Source organism: Eulemur rufifrons, chromosome 2, assembly GCF_041146395.1.
Source record: "Eulemur rufifrons isolate Redbay chromosome 2, OSU_ERuf_1, whole genome shotgun sequence".
NCBI lineage: Eukaryota > Metazoa > Chordata > Mammalia > Primates > Lemuridae > Eulemur > Eulemur rufifrons.
In genome coordinates, this window is record NC_090984.1 from 36,752,463 (window position 1) to 36,776,317 (window position 23,855).

The window sequence follows — 23,855 nt, forward strand, 5'->3', positions numbered from 1 at the left end:
AAACCATAAAAGAAAAAATTAATTCAGTGAACTTTATCAAAAGTAAAACCAAAAATAAAAATCTCTTCAATAGATATCATTAAGAAAATGAAAAAGCAAGTCACAGAATGGAAGAAAATGTTCACAGTACATATATCTGACAAAGGACTCAAATCCAGAATATATAAAGAATTCTTACAACTCAATAATAAAAAAACTAAAAACTCAATAAATAGGCAAAATATTTGAACAGACACTTAAAAAAAGAGACACATAGCCAATGAGCATGTGAAAAGGTGCTCAAAAATAAAAAGATGCTCAACATCACTAGTCACCAAAGAAATGCAAACTGAAACTACAATGAGATACCACTATACACTCCTTAGAATGGCTAAATTTAAAAGGCCAGCAATACCAAGTCTAGGTGAGGATGTGGAGATAGTGGTATACTCAAACTGCTGGTGGGAATGTAAAATATTACAACCCCTTTGAAAAAGTTGTCTCTTAAAAAGTTAAACCTACACCTACCCCACAACCCAGCTATCCCATTACTAGGAATTTACCCAAGAGGAATTAAAACATATGTCCACACAATGACTTCTACAGTAATGTTCATAGCAGCTTTATTCACAACAGCCCCAAACTGGAAACAACTCCAATGTATTTTGTCAGGTGAATGGCTAAACTGTAGTATATCCATACAATGGAATATTACTCTGCAACAAAAAAGGAATGCATTCAACAACTTAGATGTGTCTCCAATCATTACATTGAGTGAAAGAAGCTACACACAAAAGAGCATAGACTGTATGATTTCATTTATATAAAATGTAAACAAATCTATAGTGATAAAAAGTGACCCCTCCCCCCAAAGAAAAGACCAGGAGTTGCCTGGGATGAACAAAAGTTGTCTGGATTGCAAAGGGGAACAGAGACTCTTTTGCAGGGGTGCATGGAAATATTCTGTGTCTTGATTGTGGTGGTGACTTCACAGGTCTATTATAGAAACTGTCATAACTCATTGAAGTATACACTTTAAACAGATGCAGTTTATTTATGTAAATTAATATACAACAAAGCTGATAAGGAAAAAATAAAAGATGATGAGAGCCTGAACATGGGCAGTGGGATGAGAGTTAGAGAGGAGGGACAGATTTAAGAAATATTCAAAAAATAAGATGAATGGGGCTTGATAACAATAAAACAAGGACTGACTGCTCCTCTTCTCGGTCTTGCAGAATGTGACTAATGTGAATGACAGAGAACAGCCTCGCACTGCCGCCTGGACCGTGCACCATAAAAGATTGCTTCTGGAATTGAGAATCAAATCGCAGGGTTTTCCTGCTTTCAAATACCACCCCCTTGTGTTTACATGTGTAATAAATACCACCCAGCGGCTTGGGAGTCTTGTGTGCCATTCACAAAGAAAGAACGTGGTGTGGCACCTTTGGGCATTTTCTGGAAATAATATCACAAATGTGTAGCAGTCACCTCCTCCCCCAAATTCCTCCAGCCCAGGGGAGGGAGCAGCCAGGAGCTGTAGCACATGCACTAAATAAGAACGTGTGTTCAATAAAATGCGTATGGGGAGCCCTGGTGCCTGGCGCTGCCGCCCCAATATTACACAGGAAAATTAATAATAGTCCCAAGGACGCACTACAGACACGCTGAGAGGTTTATACACCACACAGCACACATTAAATTCAGGATGGACAAAACCAAGACATTTGACTCCTTTCCTCTGAATTCTGAATTTAGTTGTAAGTTTAGGACTTTCAGCAGAGAAAAATGTAATGGAATCTGTTTAGAGTTTCAGAAACCTTATCGACCCTATGAAGATAAATGCTTGCAATTTTATTTTAAGAACATTTTCTATATTGGAAATAGGGCATGGGATATTTCTTCTCCAGAAGGTGAACAAATAAAAAATTGTTTGAAAAAAAAAGAACGTGCATATTTTTGTTAGCAGGAAGACTATAAACTGGTTGATGAAAATGTTGTCTGACAGAGCCAGGCTAGAGCAAGCTTTTAGGAATCTGATGTGTGTTTTGGGGGAAGAGAGGCAGTTCAAAATCTAATGAGTTTAAATATAGGCAAGTATAAATGATGAATCCAAGGTCCAAAGTAATCCACATGACTTTGAGATTGTCAGCCCACCTGGGCAAGGGCCTGGCCTGGCCTTTTCCCTTTACTGTTTGCCCATGTCCTGATATGATTTGGAAAAAAAAACCAACAGAGTTTTCAAACATTAAAAATAAAAGCAATCTCAGAGATGGTCTAAGCCTTCTGTTATTCCCCCTCCCGTTTTTTCAAAGATGACGTAACTGAGCCCAGGTTGTTGGTGGCACGATTTGCCCAAGGTCATGCATAGATAATAGAATGTGGATAAGAATCTAAGTTTCCAAGATGCTGAGTAATCAAAAAAGAATTGACATTCAGTCTTTTACATTATGCCAAGCACAATTCTAAGTGTTTTGTATACACTATTTTATTTACTCTTAAAAGAAATCATCTCAAGTGGGTGTGATTACCCCCACTTTACAAATGCTGAAGCTGAGGCTCAGAGGGGTAAAGGTCACTTGACCTGAGTAGCTCCAGCTTGTGTGTAGAGGTGTCAGGATCGAAACCCACAACCCTTAGAAAAAACTACAGAGTTATATTAGTAGTGTGCTAGTAAATTTTTAACAATAGGATCTCTAGGGGAAAATGCCCTGATTTGTGGTATATGCCCATTTCTGTGGTGTAAAGACTCCTTCCTCCCATGGCTAATTTCAAGCAACCAACATGACATCACTGAACACAGAACTGAGAAGTGATGTGCACATTCAGCTTTCCTGAGCCAGTATGAAGCAGCTCCAGCACACCACTGGATACACCCTGCAGTCCTAAAGTCCATGGCTCAAGGAGAAGAGCTAAGATGTTCCTGGGGAACAGGTAAGATTGGACTAAATGAGGACATGTGTAAGAACCAAGGCTCTTCAGTCTGAAACTAAGATAAGTAACTGCTGCTTCTTTAAAACCATCAGCACTGTGCTAAGAGGAACACAGATGTGATCAATAAATCCCCAAATACCACTTGGGCATGGAGCCAGAGCAATTAATAGGAGAAATGACATCATATAAGATACTCAGCTTATGACATTCAAACTCCAAGACTTCATATGGATCCCAAACACCTATGAATTCTACAAATATTGGGTCCAACTGCTAAAAGAAGATGGAATGTTGCCAGCCAATAAGATTCATATTCAGCCTCGCCCTCCCAGGACGAACTCTTGGCTGTAGGCAAAGGACTTCTGGGCCCTATGGCCTTCGAGTAGCACCTGGTCTGCCCAAGCCCTGCTCTTGTTCACCAACGTGTAAAATTCTGTTTATTAAATTCTCACACAGCGAGTTTTGTTGATGGTCTCCAACCCTGGGGATGAACAAACCTGAAAGAATCATTATGGGACATGTCTGTAAATCTGAAACATACGAGGGCCATCCGGAAAGTATCCAGCCATTGTTAATATAACGAGAACAGTTACGTGGCTGGATACTTTCCAGACAGCCCTTGTATATCAATGACTATGAGAGGAATCCCTGGGACCCAGGTAATTAAAGAAACAGTCATCACATATGGCATTTACTATGAGCTGGGTACTTTTCTAATCACTTAAGTATTAACTAATATAACCCTCACAACAACTCCATGAAAAGGATGCCATTTGACAGACAGGCTTCCCATCTACATATGAGCAAACTAAGGCACAGGACGGGTGGGTAACTTAATCAAGATCACATAACTGTTAAGTGGCAGAGCTGAGATCTGAGCTCAAGCAGTCTGGCTCCAGAGTCCGCAATCAGGCCCTTAACCAACAGTAGCTCCTTACTAATAAGATGGGAAGCTACCAGATTTATCTACCAAAAATTTGCCTAAAACACCATCATTGGCATCACTGTGGTTTAAGGTAGACGAGGGAATGTCCTGGTATAAAAATTACTGGTGTCACAAGTGGTCAACATAATAGAAATTCTCAGTGGCCAACAGGATCCTGTCTTATAAAGCAAAATAATTAGATAAATTTGGAAAACATCAGTGTGACCTCACAATCTTAAAAAAGACATATATTTCCCCCCAATTCTGTCACTATTATAATTGGTCTGATACGTTAAATAGCTTGAATTATTTAGCCATTCCACAATGTATACATATATCAAAACATCATGTTGTACAACATAAATATATATAATTTTTACTTGTCAATTAAAAAGAAAAAGTTGGCCTAACAGTAGGAGTAGTACTTTTGTCCGCTACCAACTCTCATGCTCAGACAGGGTCTTCAGTATAGTTCTCCACTAAAATGAACGTGAGCTCCTCAGAGACAAGCCAGTGCTGTATCTTGGAACAGGACAAAAACCAAGACAGGTCTAAAACACCTTGTTATTGCCAAATAGCAAGGTGACTTCAAGAACATCAGAAGCCCTGTTACATGGCAAAGAAGTTCATGTATGCCAACTTTCCCTGGCTAAGTTGTGACAATTTGAGCATCAAAAAAAAAAAAAAAAACCAACAAGAAGAGGGAGAGAAGGAAATAATTATTATGATTATGGAGACAAGTCTGAGAAATGCCTTGTGTTCATAATGTCGCTCCAAGGGAAAATTAATATAAAGTGTACAAAAAGATAATTTAAATAGAAAAGAAAGGTGACTATAATAAGATATGTTAAATTTTTATTGATTTCTTTAAAATAAGAGGCATTAATATATAAGGGTATGTAGTTTCTTTTATAGAGTATTAATTACATGTCTGTTTATAAAATCTCTGTGTTAAGTTGGAAAGAATAACCAAGGGAAATATAAGTCACTGCAGGATTTCAGGGCCCAGGGAAGGACCGCTTGGCATCGGGAGTCATAAAACCACCAGGTGGAAAAAGGGCAGCAATTCATCAGCGCTACTGGTCATAGCAATTAGCAAGGAACGGCAGTCAGCAGAGCATGTGAGATGACGAACTACTCACATAGCCAAAGAGGAAAACCAAGTATTCAAACTTAATCTCTCATCTCCTAGGAGATAAAATTTCTACATGACCCAACTAAGTATGGTAAGATATTAATAAAGAATGTGTAAGTTTTTAACAGTGCTAAAGACGACTTCAGTATATCACAACTCTGGGGCCAGTTCCACAGCATCCCCCAGAGGTCCCCAGTGCCAGTGAGCCTCAGCTGCCCACAGCGGTGACTTCCCTGATAAGGCACCACTCCTGGTTTTCTTCCCTTCCCTGCCGAATTTCCCCACTCCCCTACTGAGGCTTCCTGAGATCACCTCCTATCTGGACTCATGTCCACATCTCAGGGTCTAAGATGAGAGATGGGCTTGATAAGTCAAGCATTAAAAAAAGCACAAACACTTATAAGGCTTCTCTTCACACACAGGATTCCCTTGGACATTTAATCATCTCAGGAGAGCTTGATTGAGCAGCACAGAGTGGGGGTGAAGGGGACTGTCTTGGGGACCTTCTGCCTCTTCTGTCGCCATCTCTGTCCTCTCTCCTGGAACTACCCTCTCTCTGGACACAAGGACTTCCACCAGGACACTCATTTTCTGACTCTCCCTGGGAAAGGTATGATTCCTCCCATGGGGAGCTGCAATTTCAGATGGAAGTCTTAGCAATAGAAACGTTCATTCATAAGGCTGGCTCTGGGCACAGTGGCCATGGAAGAGATGACAGGAGTGGGGATGGGGAAAACACCCATATGCTCAGCTTCAAGAGACTGAGACTCTGGGGCCTTGAATGTGGTACCAGGCTCCTGTGGGCCATGAGGGACTTCCAGTTGTGATATTGTACACAGTCCCAAAAACAGGGTCCATGGAGACCCAGCTTGCCACTCCTACAAACATGGTGGTGAAGAGCTCAGGCTCTGGATTCAGGCTTCATCTCTACTCTAACCTTGGGCAGGTTCCCTAATATCCCTGAATGTCAGTTCCCCAGGTATAAAATGGGGGAAATACAATCTAACCCAGAAGGCTTCCCTTTTAACAAAGAGGGAACAAGAAGTTAAAAATTATCGCATGTGTGGGATATGCCAGGCACCCTCTACACATTCTCATTTCATTGTCACACACATACGTGCAGTTAGGATCCCCATTTTATAACTATAAGAAACTTCCCCTGCGTCACCCAGCTAATAAGAAGCAGATGCAGGTTTAAGCTTGGGTAAGTCTGATTCCGTGCTTAACTGCCATGTTATACAGAACACACGAACAATAACTAGCAGGGCCCAACACACACTGGGTGCTTGATAAAGTCATTTCTTCCCTTCCTCCTTACTTCGACATTGTCTCCCGGGCTGTCTCACCGGGGAAGGACTGTATTGAGGAAGACAGACAAGGACAGGTGCTTGGCAAACCAGCTTTTCATGGAGTCTCAAAAGGAAAAGGCTCACTGCCAAGCTCTTAATAAGGAGATTTTAGAGCAGATGGATTTTGGCTTCTGCTTCTATTAATACCTAACCTCTTAGAGCTCTTCCAACCCCATAATTTCCTTCTCTGGAACCTACACAAAAATCTCCAAATGACTTTCAAAAAGCCAGAAAGTCAAGAATACTTAGCATCATAAAGTTTCAGGTAAAATTAAGTCCCCTCTAAAACATGTCCACCCAGTGGAAGAGCACTGCATTAGGAGTTTCTGTCTTCCAGCCTGGCTCTGGTGTGGACTAAGCTGGGGTACTTTGAGCAAAACCACCTGTCTTCTTTGTGCCTCTGTTTTTTCACTTGTTAATGCAGAGATGACTATTTGTTAACACAGAGATGACAATCCTTGTCTTGCCTGTTTCCAAGTTGTTGAGAGAATCATGTGAGGAATGTATGTGAGAAATATTTCACAAATGATAAAGCACTACACAAATGTGGGAAATTATTAGTATTAATCAACAGCTTATCAGACTTGCTTGAACAAGAAAAACTAGAGTCAAAACGTGGAGGTGAGCAGCAAGCTGGAATGAGGAGAGTCCGGTGCTAAAGGAACACCAGCCGTCAGAACCTCATTTGCAGGGCTGGCAGTTAACCTTCGATCAATTTTATAAGGCCAGGAAATAGCCATATTTTTAATTAAGTGCCAGTGCTAGGCTTAGCAACATAAAATTGAATGGTAGAGAAGACACCAACTTAAAGAAACCCAGCTTCTTACCTCTCCTTCTAAGAAAGATATCTTTTCTAGAAGCTGCAATATTAAGAGCTGTTTCTGTTGCACCTTTTTCTTTAATGATTCAATCTAGAAAAAAAACAGATGGAAAATTGTTAATCAAAAATATAGAACTGTATAAGTACACATTCCTCAACTGGAAGAGATGCTTTTGGTTTTCATTTAAACAGAACCTGTTAATACTGTTATTTCCCCTAACAGTATTAACATGAGATGCTTCATGAACAGGAGATTATGCGAGCAGGTAAGATGTCAGACATGATTTTAGAGTCATGGCTCATTAGGTTTCATTAACCCAACATTTCCACGCTGATTTTGCTGTGGAGCCCTTAAAAACATCCCACAGACCCTCCAGAGAATACCCTTTGGAACATGCAGATTCAACTCTACAAAAAAATAATCCTTCAGCTTGAATTTACGAGGCAGCCCGCATTTCAAACATTCAGCTCTGTCATTCCTGTTAAAACATTCATATTTGTTCAACCAAGTGTTAAAAATTTTGGTTTGGGAAAAGGATCACTAAAAGTGTCATTAAAAGTGTTAACGAAATTTGGAGGATTAAGGACTCTGTGTAGCCTGGAGTAAGCAGGAAAGTCTTCCTAAACAGGCTTGAGCTGGGCTTTTATCTTTGTTCTTATAATATATTCTATCTTGGACTACTCTGTTTTTTATTCATATATCATGTCTCCCTAGACAAACCGTAAGTTCCCTAAAAGCAGGAACCAGCGTACTCTGTATCAGGCCATGTCTTGGACAATAGGGGGGAAACAGTACATAGGTTCAATAAATACTGCACTCACTTTCCAACAATCTTGCATACTGAATTTTAGCATTTACAAAATCATTTAAAAAAATCCCAAGCAAGATCTAGGAAATCCCTAGCAACATCTAGAAAAGTACACACTCATTTACCCTTCAATTCAGCAACCCCATTTCTAGGAATAGATCCCAAAGATACACTGGTGAAAATAGGAAATGACTTGCACACAAGATTTTTGGTTTTTTAGAAAATACAAAACAAAATAGAACTCCATCAGTAATTGGCTAGTTAAATAAGCCATGGTACATCCTAAGAAGGGAGGTTGGTGTAACCTTCAAAAAAAAAAAATGCAGAAGGTCTCTAAAACACTGACAGCATATTATAAGTTACATATGGCATGCTAGCTTTGGTGTAAAAACAGGTGGTGACATATGAATGCATATATATTTGCAAAAAGAAACACTACAAAGATAAACCCGAATTATTAAGAAATGGTTACCAATAGGGAGAGGGAGGAACTTAGGTGGAGGAGACAGATGGAAGAAAGACTTCTGATGATAACTTGCTATGTGGATTTAACTTTGAAAGCAATTTTATAGATTCAAAAAATAATATTAAACCAAAAAGAAAAAAAGTGAACCCTAAAATTTGAAAACAAACTGAAATGAAGGAACTTAACCATATCAAATTGGTGGAAAGTACAAATCAAGTGTTGTTAGAACAAGGTATTTTGACTATATATTTTTAATGAAATATATTCTAAGGATAAAAACAGCTGCAACCAAATACTAGCAAAACTGTCAGTAGTAATATTGCTATTGTTATTTTAAAACTATTTGGTCTATATTGTAGTATAATCATGTTTGGAACCAAGGTTTTTATTGTAAGAGAAAGAAACACAAATCAAAAGAAGTAAAAAGAGTTTTGTTAAATTTGAAATGACAGTATCAGAATTAACTCTTTTCTTTTGCAAAATATGCATTCCTACTCTATCTGCAGAGAAAACTTAGAAACAATAAGAACATAATATATCCAGATTGTGGTCCCTAAATACCATTCCTCACTAGAAAAACACAGGACATCTTGAAGGAATGGCCCATTTTGGAAGGCAAAAAATAAACTAGATGAACCTGAGATACCTTGTCATGCCTGAAAACAAGGATAGGAAGGGTTTCCCTTTGGGCCAAGGATGGACAATTTAAACATCAGGAAGAATAAAGGATGTAATTGAGTAAAACACACGGAATATATAAATATTAAAGAACATGAGTATTTTATAATTCCACTGAATGCCATCAGAAGTGACAAAGGGCTGGGCGTGGTGGCTCACGCCTGTAATCCTAGCACTCTGGGAAGCTGAGGCAGGAGGATTGCTTGAGCTCAGGAGCAGGAGACCAGCCTGACCAAGAGCAAGACCCCATCTCTACAAAAAATAGAAAAATCAGTCAGGCATGGGACGCACGCCTGTAGTCCCAGCTACTCAGGAGGCTGAGGTAGAAGGATCGCTCGAGCCCAGGAGTTTGAGGTTGCAGTGAGCTGTAATGCAGCCCAGGCAACAGAATGCAGCCCAGGCAACAGTGAGCTGTAATGCAGCCCTGTCTGAAAAGGAAAAAAAAAAAAAAAAAAAGCAACAAGGACCAACGCCTTACTTGGAAACTTAGCAATTTATAGGAAAAAACAAGGCATTTATCTTGCCTTACTTGTTCAAACTGCATTTTGAGATTCTAAAAGCCTTAGTTTATGAGGAAAAGTTTTATTTTACAGAAAAATTCCAGTTAATAAATGAGGAAGGAATGATAAAATTAGAAAATAACAATTTTGCAATCTCTCTGAAATAACTGCTTCAAGCAACCATCATCAGTAGATTTAACAGTGATGGTAAGAAATGATGACAATCGTGTTTTGGGTTGTCACCACCTGAAGCCATTATCAGCCTTGGCATCACCCAAAGTGGAACAATCAGACATTATATGCCCCAGAAGTGATACAAAATAAAGCACACAGCATCATACCTGAAATAATCCTGCCCCCACCCAAAAGTTGAAACTTCACCTAATCAAGCTTCTAGAGCTAATATTAATAAGAATACAGAACATCAAATTCAGAATGTGGGAATTTTTATAGGACAACTGACTCAGCTCCTACTGAGTCACTGGGTAGGGGTAAAAGTGGGGGGTGGGGGGAAGGAATGGGCAGCATGCTCTAGATTAAGAGACTTTTAGGAACATAACTAAATGTAAACATAATGTATGCAGATTGGAACAAAGCATCAGGAAAAAGGCACTTTGAAAAATTTCATTGCAGACTGGTATTAAATGATTCCAAGGAATTATCATTAATTTTGTTTGAAAAAGTCCATATGTTTATAGAGATGCATAGTGACGTATATAGAAAATATATGCAGAATGCCTGGGATTTGCTTTAAAATACTGCACAAAGAGGGGAAAAAAGAGGAAAGGAAGGGGTAGATAAAGCAAATGTGGCCAAAACTTGCTATTTGTTGAACCTGGGTAATGTAGGGGGCTCCATCAATTATTCTCTCTGTTCTGCATGCATTTGGCATTTTCAGTATAAAATACTTTAAATTCCACGTGGTGTCAAAAAATATAATCTTCTGGCATGAAAAGCAAACCATACAACATAGAATAGAAACGCACTTAAGAAAAAATGTCCAATGTCGATAAAAATTAAAGAAATGACCAATTAAAAACAGTAATGAGTTACCCTTGAATACCTATTAAATTTGCCTAAAACTATTGACTGAAGCAACGGGCGTTGGCAGGGCTGAGGGGGCAGCTACTCTCCGTGTTGCAGGTGGCATTGTAAATTAGAACGACCCTGCCGGCAATTTGGCAATAAATATTAAGAGCCATAAAGCTGTTCATACCCTTTGACCCACTAATCCCACTCCTGGGAATTTATCCTAAGGATATAATTCAAACATAGGAAAAAAGCTATATATATATATAAAGATAGTCTTGCTCCCATTATTTATAATAAGAGAGAAAAATGGAAATAACCTTAATGTCTAGCACTAAAGGAACGGGTAATAAATTATGAAATATCAATTTGATGGAGTACATTACACAAACACTAAAAACAAATACATTGCAAAATGGAAAAGTGTTTACGAAAAGCCTCGAGGGACAGAAAAACAAAAGTTTATAACAATGAAAGTAAAAGCTGGAAGAGAACTTAGATAAATGAAACACTTCTGGGGTTGCAGTAGGGACAACGGCAAAAAAAAAAAAAGTTTGTTTTGTGTAAATTTCCTTCAATTGCTGTGGGAATAATTTTCAAAAATCATCCCCATAGTGTTCCTTTTTCATTCCTTTCTATAGTATTAAGATTTTTTAAATCTGACTTTTAAAATATTTAAATGATAAGCACAATGGGTACTGAAACTAACTAAAAGGTTCCAAGAAGCTCAGGGATAATATTTAATCAAATAACAAAAAGCCATTTCACTATCTCTGAAGAAATCAGCGTGGTTTGTAAGTCAAGGAAAGCAAGAGATGTGGTTTAAGAATGATACCCTAATGAACAGCTCTAGGGAGACAGCAAGACTAGGGAGACAGCAAGACTCTTCTGCTGATCATCGGCCCTTAGATTTCAGTTTAAAAGGCAAAGACATTATCTAGAGAAAGCCCTGTAGGGAGGAGACCCCTGGAAGTTCCTGGGAGAGAGCAGAGGGCCGATGTTAGGCTGAAGAGGCACCGGGTCTGGGGCGCAGGAGCTGGCCAGGAGAAGGGTTTGGAGATGCTGACACTTCCAACAAGGTGTGTGATTTTCAGCAAATGATGCTCCAAGAAGCGAGTGTGCTACTGTGCTAACCGAATGCTGTTCACGCACGTTTGCTTTCATCCTTGAGCACTCCTCACAGAAGCATCCTGTCCGATATATCCTGTGCCCAGGGTTGACTTGTTCAGATTAGAGAAAAAAGGATGCTGAGGCTGGCCCTGCATGCCCTCCGAGGGTGCCAACCTCGCATCACAACTTAGTCTCCCCTGGGGTCTGCCCTGGAGCACATGGCATGCCTTTCCCCAAGGGAGGCATCCTTCTAAAATAAGCAGACTCAGTTGCTTCTGGGTTTCATAGCCTTCTAGTAATACCTGACTCCAAGTCCTTGGTTCTTTTTTCACAATCTCTAAATCACACACCTACATAGAAAATGGTATGATTTCTGACTACCAATTTCAAAGAGCTTTGAAATATTGTCTCTTGTAGCACCTAGCACACGATAAGCACTCAAAAGTTAGCTACTGTTATGTGATGACTGGTATTTCTCCTTCCCTAGACAGAGAGTAGAGACCTTGGCCATCTTTATATTCTTAGACAATGAATGAATGAATCAACAAATCCATTTGTCCGTCCCTTAGACTTCAGGGAGAAAACTGTGTGGAACAGACTCTTGGAGGCAAGGATGGCCTTGCTAACCATGTGTCCCCAAACCACCCCCCAAATTGGGGGCCACTCCAAAATTCAGGGTATGCTGCAGCTGATGTGCAAGTAAAATCTATTAGGCACCTTTACTCTTACTTCCTGATGCATTTAAGTGTGTAAATTTAACCTTCACAAGGTTTATTTATCCTTCACAAAGCTGCATTTAGGGCTAGCTGTCACCAGGTGGTGGTAAATGGCCCAAGTTACAGGGCTCAAATCAGGGCATTAGGAACTGAGAAATTAGAAGCACTCATTTTCACACCTCACCCCCCTGTATGATTTATACGAGAACATAATCTTCTTGCAACAGCTAAGCTTAAATACCAAATAGTAGACCCCCTTAGAGAACGAGGGAAAAGGCACATCTTGGTAAAGTCTGGAACCTTTTAACTGATGTTAATTTCTTCTAAAGTTTGTCTTGATTAGCATGTTTCTTTGTGACTCAAACTGAGTATGTACCTTTCAGCCTGATCAATCATGCAGACTGTTAGTCTCTAAGACTACAGGCAGGTTTGATATTCAAGGATGGGGGGAGGAATAAAAGTTCTAGCTTCTTCAAACTGATAATGGCTTGTTTTCCATATCAGCCACAGTAGAGTTCCCTGCATGTTTCAGTTAAGCAGTCGTCCTTAACCATAGCCATACACTGGAATCATTTGGAGGGAACTTTTACGAAATACAGAAATCTAGGTCCAGGCTCCAGAAATGCTGAGTGTCTCACTGTCCTACTTAAAAATGCTCCCAAGCTTCTAAGGTTCAAACTCCCTAGTGTGGCCCAGGAGATCCTTCCACTGTTGTGTCTCCCTCCTCTGCGATACCTCTGCCCTTTGAACAAAACCCCAGCAGGAAACATCACTGTTATTCCACCCTTTGTTTATGTCCTTCCCTTGCACTAGACCCCAGACTCACCGGGAACAAATGTTCAGTGTGTCAGTGATCTTATATAAAACATCATTTATCTTGAGAGGGGAAATCACCTTTATCAATCCACATTTTATGACCTGCTTTGGAAACAGACTGCATTGGTAAAAAGGATGCCTTCCAATTTGTTCCAAAAAGAGCTGGTATGTCCACCAGACCAAAATGAAACTGTACAAAAACTTAGTAAGGTCCTGTTATGAACTCAGTGCCACCCTGGAAGTTGTGAGTTTTCTCAGCTCTCACAAAAAGGGAATTTTTTCCCATTAGTAACATATAGGACACAGGCCATTTCACATCAGATGTCAGAAAATGACACAGCTCTACAGTTGGAATTATGTGAAGAGTACCCAGTCGTGCAAGACTCGTGAACTATAACTCAATCTTGAACTCAGGGACTGTGAAGAGAAATTAATGAAGAAATACAGCAGGAACTAAGTTTTAAATACTAGACAGCACTGGCCATGGGTTGTTAAAAAATTGTGCTTTGGGTGTTTTCTTTCACTAGTCGGCAAATGGTAATAGACATGAAAAATGCCTCACACACCAAAGAATGGGAAACACAGCAGAACAGAGCACGTGAAAGGTGCAAATCAGCTTTGTCATACACTGGGAGTGCCACACGACAACCGGAGTCGCTTGAAGATCCTTATTCTTGTTTTCAAAACCCCTAGAAATCCCGTGAATTGGCGCAAAGACTGGGGCAGGGATGGAACAGGACTGCCAAGAACCTTCTCGAGCTCACGCAGGCTTCAGCCGCCCTCTCCCTTTGCTTCAACCCCCTGTGATCCGGCCAACTGCGGTTTCCATTTCCCCCAGCAAGAGAGGAATTATGTTTGATCCTCCCATATACCCCACTGTGAAAAATGAGAATAATTGATATTTTATACTCTTCCTCTGAAAAGGTTTTTTTTTATTATTTTTGCTACAGCTTCCCTTAATTCTATTTTGGATGTCTTGTAACACTGTAATTTCATAGTTATTATATTTTTAAAGTGCATTCTCCTTGATAAAAGCCACCACCAAATGCAAGATTAAAAAGAATAAAGCTTAGCCTCTTTTTAACAAAAAATAATAATGCCTGGAGAAATATGACAAGATCAGAATCTGCCGTGCACTAATGCAGCACGAGAGGACAGTTTAATAAGCAGGAGGAAAATGGAACATTATCTCATTTGGGGGGAAGTGAAGGGAATGAACTAAGGCCGCAACAAAACGAAACTGAAAAATTGCTAAATGAAGCTCGGAGTGGGGAAAATGAAAAATCAATGAGGGAATGGAGGGGAAAAAGCTACATTTTTCATCTTCATGATGCTTGATTGGGTTTGTGGAAATTCATTTTCAATTAATGTGTCTTGTGGCATTCAGCCAGGCTAGATATGAACACGGCACATATTTTAATCAATTTTTTCTATTAAGTTTGAAGTAATATGTAATATAGAATAATAGAACTACACCATTCAAAAAGATCAGTTGAAACTGGCTTCTGAGGTAAAATAATCTAATTTGGTTGGATTTCTATCTTATATTAAAGATGACCCAACTTCTCTTTAAGGAGGGGAACAGCGCTCTGATTCTCCTGGGTGGCCCCAAATGGCTTGGCTATATAAATGTCAGGGAGGATGGTTAAATTGGCTTCCCAGCCTGAGTGCATTCACTGAGAAGGAAGAAGGGGGTGTAGAGGGTACCGGGAACTTTGCTGGGTTAGCTCATGATGCCCTAAGTGGTTACCCCCACTTGACGAGGAAACTGAGGTTCCAGGACTTCCATCATTCAGTCAACAATTACCCAGATGCTGGTGGGGCCGAGATTGAAACCCAAGTCAGTGTCTGAGGCCAAGGCCCAGGCTCTTTCTTTCACTCACACCGTACTGCTGTTCAGAGGTTTGCCTGCTTCCAGCCTCCCTGTGATGACCACCTATCGCTGCGATGCTGCCCCAGAAGCTAGGCAGGGCTGGGAAGAACGTGGACATGCGATACTTCTTTCGCTAAGGATCTGCTGGGGCCCTCGTTCTTTAGGCTGTTCTATTTTCCTCGTCTGGCTTTAGAGGATCAGGTGGAATGGAGAGGGGGGAGAGCTGCTTATTTATTCCCATGCTTTCCTCGCAAAGGATGCAGTTTCAGAGACAACTCACCATATCCTAAACAGGAATACCCAGGGAGAGAATTGTTTTGGAATAATGTCATAAATATATATGGAAGCACCTGGCTCCACACCTGGCACAAAGCTGATGCTTAAAAACTAGTACTTTAAAAACTGTTCCTAAAGTTCAAGTGCCTGGAATACAAACCCTGCTCTAGCACTAGCCAGGGCTCTCCTGGGAGCCTTCTAGCCGCCCTCCCTGCACCTCCCCTTCCCCTCTGCCCAGCACCCCCTGCCAGAGGCACCACTCTGAGGCTCAGATCCAATCAGGCAATGGGGAGCCATGGAGGAATTATGAGCAGAATAATAGAGGATACTTTTCTTGGCTTGGTGCTGATACAACTGGTCTCAGCCCACATTTTCAGCCACTTCGTTTCTCACTCCCTCCTGCAATCCAGTCAAACTAGATTAATGCGCCCTGAACTCACCCTACACTTTCTGGACTCCATGATTTCGCTTTTATTTATTCTGTATTGTCTGACATGTCCACCCATTCAATCCCTGCCTAGAAATATCCAACCCATCCTGCAAGACCTGGTCAAACACCACCTCCTCCCTAAAGACTCTCCACCCACACCAGAATGAGTTTATGTTCACAGGCACCGTGTTAAACACTGAACATGCATCATGTCAGTCAATCCTCACAACCGTCACTGGAGGAGATACTGTAACGATCATTCCCATATTATCAATAAGGAGACTGAATCTTGCATAGTAATTTGCTCAAGATACAAAGCCTTGTCAGAAGCAGAGGCAGGAAACAAAACCAGGTTATGTAATTTACTCAAAGCCTATGAACTTAACCGCTGTGTTCTCCAGCTTCTGCATTCCCAGCACTTAGCACATTCGCCTCAAATCCTAAGGAGTTTAAACATCAGCCAGAAAGTTCTTTAAGAGCAGAAACTCACACCCATTTTTGCACTCGGTTCGTAAATGTTTCCTGACTGTCCCATCAGAGCAGAGCTCCCCATGAGCTGCTCCTGGCTTCTCCTCCTCATCCCCACTCCCACGCCCAAGCCCAAGGACTGGGTTTCCTGCAGTCCTCAGCAGAGGGGCAGGATACAAGGAATATTCAAAGACAATGGCACAGGGGAGACAACTCCAGCTTGACAAAGGTGACATGAAAAAGATCAGTAAGGCAATGCTGTTAGAGAAACAGACGTTCTGTGAGCCAAGAACAAAAAAAAAGAGTCCTATTTATATCACATACACAAAAAATAAATTCCACATAGATTATTCTTTATTTGTCCAACAGATATTTATTGAGCACCAACCATATGCCAGTGACTGTCCCAGGTGTCAGGGATACAGACATGAACAGAGCAGACAGGAGTCCCTGCTCTCCCGGAGCTTACATTCTAGCGAGGGAAACAGACAGCAGACAAAATAAATAAGCAGCGCAGACAAGCGTACGGTTTACTAGAAGGGGATCAATGCCATGGACAAAGACAGACTAAGGAAGGGGCTGGAGGGGATGGATGTGAGGGCTGTAATTAAAGACCTAAAGATGAAAAACAACTTCAAAACTATTATAGAAAATATCTTTATGACAAGACACAACACAGCCAAAAAGATTAACTTTAACTCTACCAACATTAAAAACTTATATATTATAAAAGACACCACAAACAAAAACCATTGACTAGGAGAAGATAATGGCATCTAAATATTTTTTGATAAATGATTAATACTGGTACTATGTAGAGTTCCTACAAATCAGCAGGAAAAAAAACATAAGCAACCTCATATAAAAATGAACAGAAGATATGAACAACCAATTCATAAAGGAGGAAACCTTTGGTCAATAAGCCTATGAAAAGTTTCTCAGCCTCACAATTCGTAATGAGTAGTAATCAGGATGACGCAAATTAAAATTAAGACGAGATGCTATTTCATAACTGGCCAAAAGTAGAGTCCGCACAGTGCCAAGTGGTGGTGAGCATTTGGAAAAACCTGTCCCCTCATATGTGATTCGTGGAAACGTATGGCCACTCTGGAGAACAACTCAGCTGCACCCAGGAAAGATGACACTGTGCCAACCCCACACCCAGCAATTCCTCCTCTAAGTATATTTCCTAGGACATGTTTGACATTGTTTGTACAAGAATAAAAATGTCTATCAATAGGATAAGTAAATTATAATACATTTATATAAAAGAATATTAGACAGCCATTGAAATAAATAATTTAGATCTATGTACAATAACAACAAAACAAAACATCAAAAACAAAACTGGGAAAAAGAGTAAGTTGCAAAATATGTACAATAAGATTTATTTTCTATATTATAAATTAAAATCTAAGTAAATTTTTAAGCACATAATAGATACATATATGTAATAAAAGCATCGAAACATGGAGACCAAATTGCCTCTGAAGAAGGAAGGCAGGCAGACGAAGGAAGACGAACAGAATTGGGGAGGAGGAAAAAGAGAACCTCTTATATATCTATAATGGTATCTTTTATTAAAAATAAAAAACCAGAAACAAATATGCCAAAATGTTACTGTTTTCTAATTCTACAGGAGGGTACAGGGGTTTTTGTTTTCATCATTCTCTATAATTTTCTATAATTCAAATTTTTGTCTAATTAAAAAGAAGAAGAAAAGAAAAAAGGCTGGCTTTAGACTCAAAGATCTGAGTGTGGAGCCCAGTACCACCATTATTTTCTGAGAGACTGCCAGATACTTATTTTTTAAGACTTTAAGCCTCAGTTTCTTGTGCTTAAAAAAATTGGACAAATAATACCTCCCACAGAGGGTTAATGTGGGAATGTGAGATCCCTACGCATGGCCTTGAAAGAAGAGAAGCACTCAGTAACTGGTAGTGACTTGGAACATGAACTACGCAGCCTCACATACTTACATACTTTCTATGGGCAAACTGGCACCCAGGTCTCTGGGAAATAGTTCAAAGCCAATTAGAACAATTTCAGTTCAAGAGAATGTGGGTTCAATGACATTTCCAAAGAAAAGAACTTCTTGTTTGAAAAGACAATTTATATCATGAATGCTTTAATCAATACCTGCCACAAAATGAACCTACAGTAGTTCTTTCTATAACAAATAGAGGGGAAAAAGGCTGACCCAATCATGTTCTTTCTGACACCTTCTAAAATCTGCACATTTTAGATAAAGTATCTAAGATTTTAAAACAAAGAAGTGAATAATCCCATGTTAGCACTAGAATTTGAAATCATAACATTTTCATCTGCTAGAAATCAATTCTCAACCTTCTGAGGAGCACCCCATTTGGGTGGGGGCACAAGTGGCCATGAGGCAGAGTCGTAGCCTTGAGTTCAGGGCGAAGGATCCAGGATGAGGGGAGGAGGGGGATGGGGCGATGAGGTAAGATTTGAGCACATAATTCAGGTTTGACAGGCAGTAAGTTCACACCATACCACAGTCTAGGCAGGAAAGAGGTGAATCAAGGGACACCAGCGAAGGCAGAGAAGAGCAGGCTGAGATAGGTGCTGTGAAGCAAGGACCCAGATCTAAGGAGATTTCCGGGCAGCCCAGGATCCAGGGGGAAGTACAGGAAACACCCAGGGCATCATATTTAGGAGACATGCTCAGGTTCATGCAGACACTCTAGGCACCTCACTCACTATCTACTGCACAAAATATTATTAAGACCTACCTGGCCTGCAGGTACTGTCCATAGCCCCCAAAAGAAAAGAAACTCCAAGAGCAGGGGAGAGCATACCACCCTGAGAGAGACTCACATGGGTGATCCACACTCTCTAAAGGTCATTGCATTCTTTTAATTCATATTATTTCATTTTTTGAAGCTGGGTAATGAATCTATGCCACTAGAACATATGACAGTGACTTTCCCACCAAAGACTTAGAGAAACACTAGAGCAGTCAGGTATTCCTAGAAACAAAATAGGTAACTATGCCAGGGCAACATCTAGATAGTGATTCTCAAATCCGACTCCACCTCCCTGGCAGAACTCTCACTACCCAGCAGAGTATCTGGGGATCTGCGTTTAAACCCAGCACCATGCGCAGGTTAAGGACATTAACAGTTATTGGCTAATGCGGAAAATTATTTCATCTGCTTCCTTTCCCATCCACTCCCTACTTCTTAAGCTGGGAAGAAGCATCTAAATGAAAGATCAAAGGCAAATATTGACAAGAAAGCATCTACATACTCGCTTTGCTATGGAGAAGACTCAGGAGTGTTGAACTAGCCAACATGTGAGGCGCCTGGGCCTTGGAATGAACTCACTCTGTTGGCGCAGTCCACTAGCTTACATAGGCTAATCCACCTGTTCCTACGGCTGCTGCTACTGCTGGTTCTCAGCAATACTGTTACGTTCTGACGAAATACCAGCACCTGTGGCTGTCTCGGGGCAGACCTCTATAAAAATAAAGCACACATGAAGTATATAGTTCATTTCAATATATTTCAGCCAAATAAATTTCTACTTTCATCAGACATACTACTTTTCCTGAAGTTGGCTGAACTGTTTATTCAGGCAAAATGCCCATGGTGATAAAAACAAACAAAACTTTTCTTAGAAGAGTACTAAGATGACGAGTGTTGATAACCATTCAGAAAAGACACCCTCAGGCCGACTTCCCATATACAAATGGGATCTAACTACGTGGACACTTGGCTGCTTCCGTGTTTTCTGGGATGTGACCTGGTGGGGTGCACTTCCTTCCCAGAGCACTGATGTTCTTCCAGCTCTCTGCCCGTCTCCTCAGCAGACATCCTGGGTAGCTTTTCCATCAATAAAGCTTCATCTTCCAAGCTCCTAGGCCAGCCTCCACCTGGACTTTCTGAATGAATTTTTTAGCAGTCTTTTTCATGGCAGTTCCTTCCTTGATGTCTAGGAAGCCAAGTTTCTAAAAACACTCTTAGATCTTGGGGGTCTCCTGGCTTTGCGGTTTGAGGGTGTACAAGCTGAGGGGGCAGTATGTGGGTGCTTTCACAAACGAGAGCCCCACACGGTCAAATTTTCCTTCCAAGAGCTTGTCCTTCCTGTTTTGCCCGTCACAGATAAATAGCACCTCTTCCCAGCAGAGCGTACAAGTGTTCTTCTAATCAGGAACAATAAAAGGAATCGCTTCCAACCCAGAGCAGGCTACCAATGGATCATCTTCCAAAGAGCCGGAGACTAAATCTGGAGAAGAGCTCGTGCGACATGATCTGGAGACAGTTCAATTGAGCGGATTAGGGCTGTGGGCTCAGGGCTGCAGATCCTTTCCCCAACCCCCCCCACTCAGCTAATCCCCAGGGACGGGAAGTACTCGGGATCCTCTGAACACAGGGCATTTGGCAAAAGTGTACTTTTGTGTATTGCACACTTCAGCACACCACATGACAGTTTTAAAATAGATTGTGTACCTGCAAGTGGCTGAACCGCTTAAAATGGAAGATTCTTGGAATGGAGAGAATTCCAATTTTAAAAACTGCTTTGTGTATAAATACTGATACACAAGAGACTGATAGGTAAGCTAGAAAGCAGCACAGACCACAGAAGAGAGAAGTGCCCCCAAAGATCAAACTCGGCCCACAAGACCCCCAAAGGGAAGAATGAAGGGCAGCACTATGTTATCAGTCCGGAAATCTACTTTACTTTAGGTGTACACAGCAGGAACTCATTCATTGGTAATCATGACAATAGCTGCTAGTATTTGTTGGGTACTTCTTATGTTCTAATTAACATGCTAGGTTTTTAAAAAATTTTATAGGGCAGTTTTAGGTTTATTAGAATTGATCAGAAAGTACACAGAGTTCCCATATATCCTCCCTCTCCCCTTTCTATTATTAATATCTTGAATTATCATGGTATGTTTGTTACAACTGATGAACCAATATTGATATATTATTATTAACTGAAGTCCATAGTGTACATGAGGGTTCATTCTTGGTGCATTCTGTGGGTTTGAACAAGTGTACAATGACATGTATGTACCATGACAGTATCCTACAGAGTTGTTCCACTGCCCTGAAAATCCCCTGTGCACCCCCTGTGCATCCCTCCCTCCCCTCAATCCCTGGCAACCACTGATCTTTTTACTGTCTCCATAGTTTTGCCTTTTTCAGAATATCATAAAGTTGGAATCTTTTCAGATTGGCTTTTTTCACTTAGTGACATGCTAACTGGTTTATATACACCATCTCATTTCACACTTACAAAAAACCCTCTCGGGCAGATACTGTTATGAATTCCATTTTATAGACAAGGAAACCAGTAACTTTTCAAAGGTCCCACAACTAGTAGATGCTGGTCTGTCTGATTCTAAAGTCCATGCTCATTGCCATATTTCAAGGCCAGCTTTCATTGCATGCTCATACACGTCTCTAAGTGCAAGGGGTGCATGTGGATTTAGGGCCTGGGGAGGTAAGTCAAGGGGCCTTGAAAAGTCATAAGAGAAGCCTCTTTTTCCCACTGGCTATAGAGCCAGAAACTCAAAGCCTCAACTCTCTAAAGAGTTATTATTCATCATCTGTTCTTCCTGATGCAGTTTGTTTCCCCAAGCAACTGTTGCATTATGGCAATAGCATTGCTCTTAAAAGATCTAAGAGACGATCATTAAATACTTTCAAAACCATTTCTCAGGAATTGCAAAAACTTTCTGCTTTGTCTTGCACTTGAGAAATGGTCATTGTTAATAGTATTATTTCACCAAGATGCTTTGTTCTTCTCTTTAAGAGGTACGGTGTGGCCAAGTGTAAGGTCTTCTGTATAGACAGAAGTGGATAATTTAAACCAGGGTGAGGGCAGGCACGCACATAATTGCATAGCAGGAAGAGGACCCATGAGAACCAGTTATTGTCTGTTAGTGGTAGGTTCCCAGCTTCCAAGAACTTAGGTGAATTGCATTTTGTCTTTTTAAAAGTCTCTACTAACACTCATTTAACAAGTGTTATCTCATCCTACGTGAGTAACACCTTCTCTCCAGATGGATATGGAAAGCTCCGGGAAGTTTTTCTTATCTGGATACTGCCAGGCCAGTATAGCTACTAAGATTAAGCTGTCACAGAATCCTGGCTGGCAAGAAGTAAAGTCCCCTGAGAGGGCCCAGACAGTCACAGACTTAAACCAGCTCTCTCACTTGTGCTCGTGGCCCCTGGTGGCTGGTCTCCCTGGCTTTCTTCCGTGAAGCACTTCCTACTCCTAGTTCTCAACCAGCTAGCTTCCCACCTCAGGTGCAGGAGCTGCGGGGGAGTCTGGCCAAATACATGAACGCTGGGAACCCAGCAAGGAGAGCCACGCCACTGCCCTGACCGAGAGTCAGGGCATCGGTTCTCAGTCCTGGCCGGTTCTCAGTCCTGGCCGCATACTGGAACCACCTGTGGAGTTAAAACAAACAAAACCCCCCAGCATCAGGTCTGCTTCCACCCGCATCTGCCAGGTCCAGGCATTTTTTAAAGCTCCCCAGGTGACTCTAATGTGCAGCCTGTTTGGAGAAGCACTAAGGACAAAATCAATTCCCTGCACCTTTGCACTTGTTAAATATCTAAATTACAGCAAAGGCCAGGGCCGAGAGGTGAAGTGCAATTGCTTTCCGCAGAAGTCTACAGAAATGATGCATCTCTGCAGCTGAAAAGAAACTCCCTTCAGAAACGTTTTGTTGGAAGAAACATTTCCCATATTACAAATGGCAATGGGAAAATCAGAAGAAAGACAGGACAAAATGAAAGGACGCCTAATGGTTGAACTGGAAAATAGTAAAGGAACTCTTATTAAATTACCATTTATTCAGCTGAATTATATCACTGCCTGCTGGCAAAAATGTAAATCCACCCAAATTTTGGAGGGCAAACAATAATTCATTTTTTTCTTCCAGATCATTTTCCCCTTGGTGGGAAAGCTCTCTGGCTGGCAGCAGCCTGGGCCTTGGTGACAGCAGGTAAAGAGGTATGGATGGCCCTGCTGACTGATGAAGTCACACTTAAAGATGTGCTTGGAGCACTGCTCTGGCCTCAGGATCCTCCCAGCTTTTTCCTCCTCCCTGCTGTCCTAGTGGCTTGCCTGGCAATCTAAGCAAGCAGCCTGATTCAAGGTTAAGGACCAACACCAAAAAAGCTTTTGGACAGATGAACGAAGCCCAAGGCAAGGATGACCCCGAACCTCTGGTAACACCAGAGGGCAAGATTCATGATGACAGGGACCTTATTGCACGGCTCCCTGAAGGGCTCTGGCACAGAGCAGGTGCTGGTGGGCACCTGCTGAATGGATGGATGAATGAATTTCCCCTTGAGTGCTATTTTTTTCCTAATCCCTTGGTATTTCTCTGTATTTTTTTAGCAAGCCCTTAAAAGTCTTAAAAGGGACACATACGAGGCTTTTTCTGTCTTGTCAGGGCCAGAACCAGCTGAAAGAACTAGCAGCAGAGGTATACACTAATCCTTCATTTCAACAGGGCCCATTCCCCTTGCACCCTTCTTACCTAGCACAAGTCCTAAC

General features: G+C 41.1%; 1 protein-coding gene across 3 annotated transcripts in view; it reads right to left on the bottom strand.

The window, feature by feature from the left end:
• MYZAP (myocardial zonula adherens protein) overlaps positions 1-23,855 on the bottom strand; it is an 85,690-nt gene that overhangs the window by 13,748 nt on the left and 48,087 nt on the right. The window contains exon 11 of one of the 3 annotated variants that reach the window (XM_069459441.1): positions 7,150-7,233. The exons of 1 other annotated variant lie outside the window; for it this stretch is intronic. In XM_069459441.1, coding sequence (XP_069315542.1) covers positions 7,150-7,233 — 84 coding nt within the window. Of the gene's footprint in view, positions 1-7,149; positions 7,234-20,533; positions 20,588-23,855 lie in introns of those variants that run through there. One more of the 3 variants, XM_069459458.1, reaches the window with a different exon arrangement.